Source organism: Bos indicus x Bos taurus, chromosome 3 (assembly GCF_003369695.1).
Source record: "Bos indicus x Bos taurus breed Angus x Brahman F1 hybrid chromosome 3, Bos_hybrid_MaternalHap_v2.0, whole genome shotgun sequence".
In the NCBI taxonomy this organism is placed as follows: domain Eukaryota; kingdom Metazoa; phylum Chordata; class Mammalia; order Artiodactyla; family Bovidae; genus Bos; species Bos indicus x Bos taurus.
The window spans coordinates 51445991-51458633 of NC_040078.1; the positions used below are offsets into that span (position 1 = coordinate 51445991).

A 12643-nucleotide genomic window follows, 5' to 3' on the forward strand; every position below is an offset into this window, starting at 1 on the left:
TGCGTTTAACATCTGAAGTGGGGAGAATATTGCAGCACTAAGCCCTTAACCTGTGGCATTTATCTGTTGCTAACTCTGGATAGTTACCATTAGAATTGAACTGTTGGATGCCCAGCTGGTGTTAGGAGAATTGGTTATGTGTGGGGAAAAAAAAAAACAACCCACACACATTTGGAGTCAGAAGTGGTACCCAGAAAAGAAAACAACAACAACACACAATTACAGAAACCCAAAACTGTTCCTCAACCTGAAGTCATCATTCCATTCTACCTTAAACTTGCTCTGTTCATACTCTTTAAGCCTGCAAAATAGTACCACTTAAATGCCTTATGAATAAGGCCACCACATCTCTTGGTTTGCCTGGGGGCATTCCAGTTAATGCCTGTTCCCCTAGAATAACATTCAACAGCAATGATAATTTTTCATTTTTTACTCTTTCAAAAGAATCCTTGTTTGGACCACAAAATTTAAGTCATCCTTTATATAATAAGGCTCTTCATTGTCTGTCTTCTGCTTATATATCCAGGTTCATCCCTTACTGTGACTATTCTTATCCCCTCCTTTACTCTAGACCCACAACAAACCATGCATGGTGTTCCAAATTTGCTATGTGCCTGGTTCTTTGCCTCCAGGACTGTCGTTTCCTTTGCCTGGACTACTTCTTCCCTAAACTCTCTATGTCTGGTCAACATCTGCTTTTTCTTCAGGATTCAGTTCAGATATTATTCCTTCCACACAGCTTTCTCTGAAGGCCTGTTATTCCTTCCATGTAGTTTTTTCTGAAGGCCTACGTCTAGGTTAATGTGCCCTATTTGAGTCCTTAACACACTTGGTACATAACCAACCTGATTATACCTTCTCTAAACTGCAAAACAGTAACACTATCTGTTTTCTTCAATCTTGTATCAAATCTTTTGTTCAATCTTTGTATCAAATCTTCAAAAGTTGGTATTTGAATAATGTGCTGATTAGAATGGCATTCCAGGAACAAATACCAAGTATAAAAGCACAGAAGTAACAAAATACAGTTCTTTCAGATGAAATGCCAAGTCAGTAAGAGCAGAGCTCAGGGGGTGTGAGGGGTTGTGAAGATAGGAGGCAGCAGAGTACTAGGTGGCAGTCAGTTCCCCAAATCCCCTTATACCATGGGAAAGAAGCTGGGATTTATACTAAGGCTGTGGGAGACTACTAAAGAGTTTTAATAAGGCAAGTGCCATGGTCAGGCTTGCAATGAACAAATTTTGTTCTATACAATAGAAATGGAAGGTGGCACAAGAAGTCAGGTGACCAGTTGAGGTTCAAATTCTCAAAGAAAATAGCAACTTACTGAAATAAAGAAATGGCAGGAGGATAAAGGAGAGAAGTATTTAAGAATATTTAGGAGGCAAATCAACAGACATGCTCATGAATTGAATGAAGGATAAAAGAGTAACTGAGAAGAAAGATAGTTAATATAGGGAATTCCCTGGCAGTCCAGTGGCTAGGACTCCATGATTCCACTGCAGGGTGCATGATAAACCTTATGCCAAAGACACATAATCGTGGGGGCAGAATCTACCCCCCTTTAATACTTATAGTGCAATAACAGGAAGGAATTATTAAAGTTCCAATGCCATTATCAGTCTTGTTTACTAACTTTTAGTCCTATAAGCCAAAGCATCAATAAATGAATATAACTGGAAGGTATATGATGTCCTGGAGAAGGGAATGGCAAACCACTTCAGCATTCTTGCCTTGAGAACACCATGAACAGCATGACAAGGCAAAAAGATATGACCATAAAGCCTGCAACATTAACAAATATTTTATATACAATTTTCTAACACAAAATTTGGGTTGGTAGAAGTGTGGGAAACAATATAACACATGAATTTGATCCCTGGGCTGGGAACAAAGATCCCGAATGTCACATGGTGAGGTCTAAAATAAAGAAATAAAAGAGTGTATAAAAAAAAGGAAGAAAGAAAGATAGTAATATAATTAATATAATTCACATTATGCAGTATTTAAAAGAAGAGCAGGCTGGGAAAGGCAGGTGATTAGATCTGTCTGACACAGGTTAAATTTTGAGATATTTATATTTAGAGGTATATTTAGACAGATAAGTCTGGTCAGTGGTCGGATATGAACCTCAAAAAAAAAAAAATTGAAGAGGAAGTGCTGGTGAAGGAGACTGAGCAGTGACTGAGAGGGAAAATCCAGATAGCACAGAGTCAAGAAGACAGAGGAAGTTTCAAGGAGGGTGGCACGGACAGTATGGAGGATGGCAAAGGACTTTATAAGATGCGGCAAACAAGTGTCTATTAAACTGATCAACGTGGGGCGGGGCGGGGTGGGATTTCCACGGAGTGATGGAGGAGAAAATAGATAAAGGCAAGGGGTTGAGGGGTAAATGAACTCTTTCCATCTACACTAAAAATCTGTTTGGCCACTTTAATCGGCTATTGTGGGCCCATGGCAGAGTTCTAGGCTAGAGGCAAGAAAAATGGGTATCGAATATCAGCTCGGTCAACTGCCCCATCTGTGTGGCCTTAGAAAGTCCCTTATACTCTCTGAGCCTTACTGTCCTCATCTATAAAATCAGTCTGTAACCACTTTCTTTGTAGGGCTGAGACTAAATGAGATAGTTTAAAAAATGAACAGATCTATCTCAAGCCTAAAAGAGGCATGCATGCATGCATGCATTCATTTACCATAATACAATATGGTGAACATATACAAAAGAAACCTAACTGAGCTTAAATCAGTTTGTTTTTATTGTTGCTGCACTAAACATCAGTAATAAAAATCTTTTAGTTAACAGATACTATCATGTACAGTCAATTCAACTGTAACACATGTTTTGAAAACATGAGTTTGATCCAACACAACTGACATATTAGGGAACAATTTTTGCATAACGGGAATTTTTCCTTTCCTTAGGTGCAAGGTAATCCATAAGAAATACTAAGTCAATGCAAGGAACTGTATCCAGTTGGACTGAGCCATGAAAGAATATACATAAAACATAAATACCTAAGACACCTACCAGAAACCTCAGTTCACCCATGCCTACTCATTTCTGGTGTTACAAATTTCCATCTGATTTCAGATAACAGCTGCTGGGAGACCATTTTCTATGAATATTTTTGTTTTTGTATGGTCTGTCCTTTCTGAGCAGAGCACTGGCAAATTTGGATCAAGGGTGATTAAACAACAAATACATCTTGGAAGTTAGAGATAATGAGATGCTCCAGAAAGATTCAGAGACTATCCTCTCCTCAAAATCATTTCCTTACATTCCTACCTTCCCCTCACCAGACAAGATTTATCTACCTTCCAAAGTAAAGGTCTCTCCCTCTGTGGAGGAGGATGAGCAGGTCTGCCGGCAGCCTGTAAAAGTCTCATAAAGTTGGGGTTCCCCTCCTATGGTGCAACTCCATTGCATGTGAACAGCAGGTAACATTAAGCCCTCATGGGGACTGAGGGTTGAGAAGTGGTTCTGAGACGCTCTATAAGTAATAAACAGTTTGTTCTCTTATCCAAGGCTCTTGAATCTCCTGTTGGAATATCTACTGTATCTATATCTACATCCTTAAAATACTCCTTCCACCAATTCACAGCAATTCACAAGCTGCAACCCTTTTGACACCCACTTCTACAAACAAACTAGACCTCTTTTTCAAGGTCAAATGCCATATTTATTGTAGTATTTATGTATTGCTGAATCATTTAACATGGATAAAACTATGTTCCTAGTTTTTTTAGGTTCCGATCTTTTAAAAATGTGTCATGACAAAATGTATTGGTGATTTTTGTGTTGCATGGAGTTTTTTAAGGAACGTATACATTGTGTTAGAACTGATTCTACAGTGTGCTAAAGCTTTTGCTTGTGTAGATTAGAATAAGAGTGAAAATATATAGAAGCTTAAAAGGAAAATTGTGAATTATGTCTGTATTTATTAATAATAACTCCATCTCTAATTACTTGGGAAAACTGGGAGTAGGCCATATTATTATTTCCATTCACTCATAAATTATATACTTTCATTTATACTGACTTTCATCTACTTATAAAAAAATGTTCAACAGAGCTGATTTTTGAAGTATGTTTTTCTCTAAGTGTTTAGAATATAATTACTTTCATGGCTATAAAAGTTTATAAAAATCCACAAAAAATACCTCACCAGTGGAAATTACATTTTCCTCTTTGCTGTTGATATCTTTTGGAATTTCATGTTTCAGAAGAGAATGATCAGATGATCTTTTACTTAAGAACTCTACAGATAACCTTCTATCATGGTCAGTACAATTTCCAACACTGAAGTCACATTTCTTTTGTGGTACTCCACTTTCCACTATCTTTTTCCTAAGAATTTCTTCTTCGTAGCTTTTTATATTTCTGTTTGATGAGTATACAATCCTAAAAGACAAAATGCAAAATATTAATAAAAATAATGTTGGTTATTCTTAAAACCTCATTTCCCAATGTGTGGCTTTCATAGATAACAGCCACATAGTTGGAAAATCTTCTTAATCTACACTAAAGAAAGGTCCATCTAAAATAGCAGGAAGTTTGAAAAGTAGTGTATAAAGAAACAATGTTAAAAAGGAATGTGTAATTGCCAACAAATTATATAACCTACATGAAATGGACAATTCCTAGGAAGGACACACACTACGAAACTTGATTTAAGAAGAAAGAGTATCTGAATAGACAAATAACAAGTAAAGAGATTGAATTAGTATTCAAAAACTTCTCACAAAGAAGGACACAGGACCAGGTGGCCTCCCTAGTGAACATTACCAAATGAAAGAAAATTAATTAATGGCAATCCTTTACAAACTTTTCCAAAAATATAAGACATAACACTTAACTCATTATGTGAAGCCAGTATTATGTTGGATCAAAAGGAGACAAAGACATCACAAGAAAACTACAGACCAATATCTCTTATTAATGTAGAGAAAAAAATCTTCAACAAAATAATAGCAAAGTGAATCCAACAACATATAAAAAGAATTATGCATCATGATCAACTGGGCTTTATTTTAGGAATTCAAGGGTAATTAAACATATGAAAATCAATGTTATATACCATATGCTCTAGTGTGAACGTTTATGTCCCCTAAAATCATATATTGACAAAATCCAACACCCTGTCATAAAACATTCAACAAACTAGGAATGGAGGGAAACATTCTCAACCTGATAAAGCATACCTATGAAAAACCCACAGCTAACATCAGACTTAACAGTAAACAATTGAATACTTTCTTCCTAAGATCAGCAAGGATGTCTGTCTGCTCTTACCACTTCTGTTCAACATTTAAATAGATTCCAGCCAGAGCAATTAAGCAAGAAAAATAAATAGCTGGATTAGAAAAGAATAAGTAAAGCTATCTTCAACTACAAATAGCAAACATATACATAGAAAATCCTTGGAAATTCATCCCTAAACTGTTTGCTAAACAAATTCAGCAAAGTTGCAAAAGAGAAGATCAATATGCAAAAATCACAAACAACAAACAATCCAAAATTAAATTAGAAAACAACTCCATTTACAACAGCAACAAGAAAATAAAATACTTAGGAATATCTTGATATTTCACAAAAAGCACAAGTCTTATATGCTGAAAGCTACAAAACAATGCTGAAAGCAATTAAATGGAAATACATTCCACTGATAATCTAATATTTTTTAAATGGCAATACTCTTTAAATTAATCTATGGATTCAGTGCAACACCTATCAAAATTCAGCTAGTTTTCTGCAGAAATTGACAAACCAATCCTCAAATAGAAATGCTAGGATAGCCAAAACAATCTTTAAACAGAAGAAATTTAGAAGATTCACATTTTCTGAATTCTTAGCTTCCTACAAAGCTACAGCCATCAATACTGTGTGGTACTGGCATAAGGACAGATGTATGGATCAATGGAACCGGACTGAGTGTCTAGAACATACATTTATAGGCAACTGATTTTTGACAGGGGTGTTGTGACATTGTGATTTATAATATGAACTTTGTACACCATTCCCAGCACATAGATTCCAAAACCCTTCTAACTTCCTATGTAAAAGCCATAGGCTATCTTTATTACAGTTTAGTTCAGTTCAGTTCAGTTGCTCAGTCATTTCTGACTCTTTGCAACCCCATGGACCATAGCAGGACAGGCTTCCCTGTCCATCACCAACTCCCGGAGCTTGCTCAAGCTCATGTCCATCAAGTCAGTGATGCCAACCAACCATCTCATCCTCTGTCATCCCCATCTCCTCCCACCTTCAATCTTTCCCAGCATCAAGGTCTTTTCCAATGAGTCCGTTCTTCACATCAGGTGGCCAAAGTATTGGAGCTTCCGCTTCAGCATCAGTCCTTCCAATGAATATTCAGGACTGATTTCCTTTAGGATTAACTGGTCTGATCTCCTTGCAGTCCAAGGGACTCTCAAGAGTCTTCTCCAACACCACAGTGCAAAAGCATCAATTCTTCGGCACTCAGCTTTCTTTATAGTCCAACTCTCACATCTATACATGACTACTGGGAAAACCATAGCTTTGACTAGACAGACCTTTGTTGGCAAAGTAATGTCTCTGCTTTTCAATATGCTGTCTAGGTTGGTCATAAATTTTCTTCCAAGGAGCAAGCGTCTTTTAATTTCATGGTTGCAGTCACCATTTGCAGTGATACTGGAGCCCCCCCAAATAAAGTCTGTCACTGTTTCCATTGTTTCCCCATCTATTTGCAATGAAGTGATGGGACTGGATGCCATGATCTTAGTTTTTTGAGTGTTGAGTTTTAAGCCAACTTTTTCACTCTCCTCTTTCACTTTCATCAAGAGGCTCTTTAGTTCCTTTTCACATTCTGCCATAAGGGTGGTGTCATCTGCATATCTGAGGTTACTGATATTTCTCCCAGCAATCTTGATTCCAGCTTGTGCTTCATCCAGCCCGGCATTTTGCATGATGTACTCAGCATATAAGTTAAATAAGCTGGGTGACAATATACAGACTTGACGTACTCCTTTCCTGATTTGGAATCAGTCTGTTCCATGTCCAGTTCTAACTGCTGCTTCCACAGTCAGCTCCTGCATACCGATTTCTCAGGAGGCAGGTCAGGTGGTCTGGAATTTTCCAGTTTGTTGTAATCCACACAGTCAAAGGCTTTGGCATAGTCAATAAAGCAGAAGTAGATGCTTTTCTGGAACTCTCTTGCTTTTTCAATGATCCAATGGATGTTGGCAATTTGATCTCTGGGTCCTCTGGCCTTTCTAAATCCATCTTGAACATCTGGAAGTTCACGGTTCATGTACTATTGAAGCCTGGCTTGGAAAATGTTGAGCATTACTTTGCTAGTGTGTGAGATGAGTGCAATTGTGTGGTAGTTTGAACATTCTTTGGCATTACCTTTCTTTGGGATTGGAATGAAAACTGCCCTTTTCCAGTCCTGTGGCCACTGCTGAGTTTTCCAAATTTGCTGGCATATTGAGTGCAGCACTTTCACAGGATCATCTTTCAGGATTTGAAATAGCTCAACTGGAATTCCATCACCGCCACTAGCTTTGTTCATAGTGATGCTTTCTAAGGCCCACTTGACTTCACATTCCAGGATGTCTGGCTCTAGGACAGTGATCACACCATCGTGATTATCTGGGTCGTGAAGATCTTTTTTTGTATCATTCTTCTGTGTATTCTTGCCACCTCTTCTTAATATCTTCTGCTTCTGTTAGGTCCATACTATTTCTGTCCTTTATTATGCCCATCTTTGTATGAAATGTTCCCTTGGTATCTCTAATTTTCTTTCCCATTCTATTGTCTTCCTCTATTTCTTTGCATTGATCACTGAGGAAGGCTTTCTTGTCTCTCCTTGCTATTCTTGGAACTCTGCATTCAAATGGGTATATCTTTTCTTTTCTCCTTTGCCTTTGCCTTTTGCTTCTCTTCTTTTATCAGCCATTTGTAAGGCCTCCTCTGACAACCATTTTGCTTTTTTGCATTTCTTTTTCTTGGGGATGGTCTTGATCACTGCCTCCTGTACAATGTCAGAATCTCCATCCATAGTTCTTCAGGGACTCTGTCTATCAGATCTAATCCCTGGAATCTATTTATCACTTCTACTGTATAATCGTAAGGGATTTGACTTAGGTCATACCAGAATAGTCTAGTGGTTTTCCCAACAGTCTTCAATTTTAGTCTGAATTTTGCAATAAGGACTTCATGATCTGAGCCACAGTCAGCTCCTAGTCTTGTTTTTGCTGACAGTATAGAGGTTCTCCATCTTTGGCTGCAAAGAATATAATCAATCTGATTTCAGTATTGACCATGTGTAGAGCCTTCTCTTGCATTGTTGCAAGAGGGTGTTTGCTATGACCAGTGTGTTCTCTTGGCAAAACTCTTGTTAGCCTTTGCCCTGCTTCATTTTGTACTTTAAGGCCAAAGTTGCATGTTACTCCAGGTATTTCTTGACTTCCTACTTTTGCATTTCAGTCCCCTGTAATGAAAAGGACATTTTTTTGGGTGTTAGTTCCAGAAGGTCTTGTAGGCCTTCATAGAACCATTCAACTTTAGCTTCTTCAGCATTACTGGTTGGGGCATGGACTTTATTACAGCACTTAATTTTACTCCCAGTTCCTGAAATATCTCCAGAAGGATAAAAATGAAATGTATGTCTTTAGTTATATAGCAAGCCCCTTTAAACCACATCAGAGTTTACATTAGGGAGGTAGGTGACTTTTAGAAAGCCCATAAGGATGGGAACTGGAATCCAGGAAAACCAACCAAGTGCTTTGAAGGTTGGAACTAAGCTCTTCCCTCCACCTCTGGAGAGGGGAGAGGCTAAATTAACCACCAACGACCAATGATTGGGCTTCCCTGGTGGTTCAGACGGTACAGAATCTACCTGCAATGTGGGGGACCCCAATTCGATCCCTGGGTCAGGAAGATCCCCTGGAGAAGGAAATGACAACCCACTTCAGTATTCTTCTCTGGAGAATTCCATGGGAACTGGGCAGGCTACAGTCCATGGGGTCACAAAGATTTGGACATGACTGAGCTATTAACCCGGAGAAGGCAATGGCACCCCACTCCAGTACTCTTGCCTGGAAAATCCCATGGGCAGAGGAGCCTGGAAGGCTGCAGTCCATGGGGTCGCTAAGAGTCAGACACGACTGAGCGACTTCCCTTTCACTTTTCACTTTCATGCATTGGAGAAGGAAATGGCAACCCATTCCAGTGTTCTTGCCTGGAGAATCCCAGGGATGGGGGAGCCTCGTGAGCTGCAGTCTATGGGGTCACACAGAGTCAGACATGACTGAAGCGACTTAGCAGCAGCAGCAGCAGCAGCAGAGCTATTAACACACACTAATCAATCATGCCTATGTAATGAAGCCTGCATCTTTAGATGGGTTTCAGTGAGCCTCTGGGTTGGTGGACACATGGAGGTACTGGGAGAGTAGTGAACCCTGAGAGGGCATGGAAGCTCCTTCCCATAACCCGTGCCCTATGCATCACCTCCATCTGGCTGTTTCTGAGTTTTTACCAATAATATGTCAAGTAAAATATTTTCATGAGTCCTAGGAGCTGCTCCAGCAAATGAGGTGAACCTGAGGGAGGGGCCTAAGAATCTGCATTCAGATGGTCAGAAGCACAGGTAATAATCTCCAGGTAGACAGTGTCAGAATTGAATTAAATCTGTAGGACACCCAACTGATATCTGGAGAACCTGAGAATTGCTTGGCGAGGGGGAAAAAACTACAAATCTGGTGACCGGAAGTGTCAGAAGCAAAGTACTCAACAGGTAGAACTGAGCAACAGGATCGATTTGGAGGCAAAAGGAGGGAGCAAAAGTGGTTTTGGGAGGAAGGAATGAGTGAGGCAAAGTAAGCAAGTGAGCAAGTTTAGGACTAAAGAGTTTGAATAATTTGGGTATGAGGGGGCTCTGAGCTATAAAGGTGGTCTCTGGTTGTCTGGTATCTGGCTCTGGGATGATTAGGGCAGAGGAGTGTTGCCTTCTAGAGTGTAAGAACCAGAGGGAAAAGTGGGTGTAGGAATGGATTCAGGATTACTTGGTTTGCATATCAAAGGCACACTATGGGAATTAGCTAACTCTGGGAGGGGCAGTCTTTCCCCAGTCAGTGAGGGTCCAAGTTATATATATGTGCTCTGTTGTGCTCAGCCGCTTCAGTCGTGTGCAATTCTTTGCTACTCCGTGGACTGCAGCCCACTAAATTCCTCTGTTCATGGGATTCTCCAGGCAAGAATACTGGAGTGGACTGCCATGCTGTCTATACACATAGTTAATATTACAAGGTACCTGTTCCACCCACTTCAGCCCTACTAGTATAAGGGATTTGAGAAAGCTGTAGGGGAAATGGAATCGTTCATGCTGTGCTGATGTTCTATGTGTTTACTTGGTTGACATTTTATCCTAGCATTGATGTTAAACTGAAAATTTAAAGGTCTTCCCTTTTTACCCACACAAAAACATGAACACACATTTTCAGACAACTATAGTGTGGTAAGTCTTAAGAAATCAAAGATTTTTATCACGAGGTCATAAAGAAAAAACTATCAGTACTTTCCACTGCCAATCATTTGAGCCGTATCTGAAGTTGCTATATATAAAATTTTTTTTCAAAGACTCTTTGATCAGAATTTTTACTAAAAAATCATAATCTCAATACTTTATATTCCTCTCCTTAAGCTTTATATTAACACAGACAAATTTCAATACAATCTTCTTTTTAAAAGGGGAGGAGGTATTACTAGAGCTAATCAGTGAATTTAGCAAAGTTGCAGGATACAAAATCAATACACAGAAGTCACTGGCATTTCTATATCCTCCTAACAATGAAAAATCAGAAAGAGAAATTAAGGAATAAATCCCATTTATCATTGCAACAAAAAGAATTAAATATTTAGGAATAAACTTACCTCAGGGGACAAAAGAACTATACACAGAAAATTATAAGACACTAATGAAAGAAATCAAAGATGACATAAACAGATGGAGAAATATTCCATGTTCCTGGGTAGGAAGAATTAATATTATGAAAATGACTATACTAACAAGTGCAATCTATAGATTCAATGTGATTCCTATCAAATTACTAATGGCATTTTTCACAGAACTAGAACAAAAAATTTCACAATTCATATGGAAACACAAAAGACCCTGAACAGCCAAAGCAGTCTTGAGAAAGAAGAATGGAGCTGGAGGAATCAACCTTCCTGACTTCAGATTATACTACAAAGTTACAGTCATCAAGACAGTATGATACTGGCACAAAAACAGAAATATAAACCAATGGAACAAGATAGAAAGCCCAGATATAAACCCATGCAGCTATGGGTACCTTATTTTTGACAAAGAAGGCAAGAATATACAATGGGACAAAGACAGCCTCTTCATTAAATGGTGCTGGGAAAACTGGACAGTTACATGTAAAAGAATGAAATTAGAACACTTCCTAACACCACACACAAAGATAAACTCAAAATGGACTAAAGATCTAAATGTAAGACCAGAAGCTATAAAACTCTTAGAGGAAAACATAGAACACTCAATGACATAATTCAAAGCAGATCCCCTATGACCCACCTCCTAGAGTAACACAAATAAAAACAAAAGTAAACAAGTGGGACCTGATTAAACTTAAAAGCTTTTGCACAGCAAAGGAAACTATAAGCAAGGTGAAAAGACAACCTTCATAATGGGAGAAAATAATAGCAAATGAAACAACTGACAAAGGATTAATTTCCGAAATATACAAGCAGTTCATACAACTCAATACCAGAAAAACAAACAACCCAATCAAAAGTGGGAAAAAGACCTAAACAGACATTTGTCCAAAGAAGAAATACAGATGGCTAACAAACACATGAAAAGATGCGCAACACAGCTCATTATTAGAGAAATACAAATCAAAACTACAATGAGAAATCACTTCACACTGGTCAGAATGGCCATCATCAAAAGGTCTACAAACAATAAATGCTGGAGAGGGTGTGGAGAAAAGGGAACGCTCCTGAACTGTTGGTGGGAATGTAAATTGATACAGCCACTATGGAAGATGGTATGGAGATTCCTTAAAAAACTACAAATAAAACCACCATATGATCCAGCAATCCCACTCCTAGGCATTTACCCTGAGGAAACCAAAACTGAAAGAGACACATGTATCCCATTGTTCATTGCAGCACTAACTACCATCGCTAGAACATGGAAGCAACCTAGATGTCCATTGACAGATAAAAGGATAAAGAAGTTTTGGTACATATACACAATGGAATACTACTCAGCTGTAAAAAGGTACGCATTTGAGTCAGTCCTAATGAGGTAGGATGAACCCAGAACCTATTATACGGAGTGAAGTAAGTCAGAAAGAGAAAGAGAAATATCATATTCTAATGCATATATACGGAATCTAGAAAAATGGTACTGAAGATGGTACTGAAAAATGGTACTTATTTACAGGGCAGTAGTGGAGAAATAAACATAGAGAATAGACTTATGGACATAGGGAGAGAGGAGTAGAGGGTGAGATGTATGGAAAGAGTAACATGGAACCTTACATTACCATATGTAAAAGAGATAGCCAACGGGAATTTGCTGTGTGGTTCAGGAAACTCAAAGAGGGGCTCTGTATCAACCTAGAGGGGTGA

At 38.6% G+C, this 12643-nt stretch overlaps 1 protein-coding gene across 3 annotated transcripts in view; it reads right to left on the reverse strand.

Annotated features, from left to right (window-relative positions):
* The window catches only part of KIAA1107 (KIAA1107 ortholog), a 93669-nt gene that overhangs the window by 65159 nt on the left and 15867 nt on the right, over positions 1-12643 (reverse strand). For all 3 annotated transcript variants that reach the window (XM_027536529.1, XM_027536527.1, XM_027536526.1), the window contains one exon: positions 4167-4402. In XM_027536529.1, the coding sequence (XP_027392330.1) occupies positions 4167-4402 (236 nt within the window). The remainder of the gene's footprint in view (positions 1-4166; positions 4403-12643) is intronic.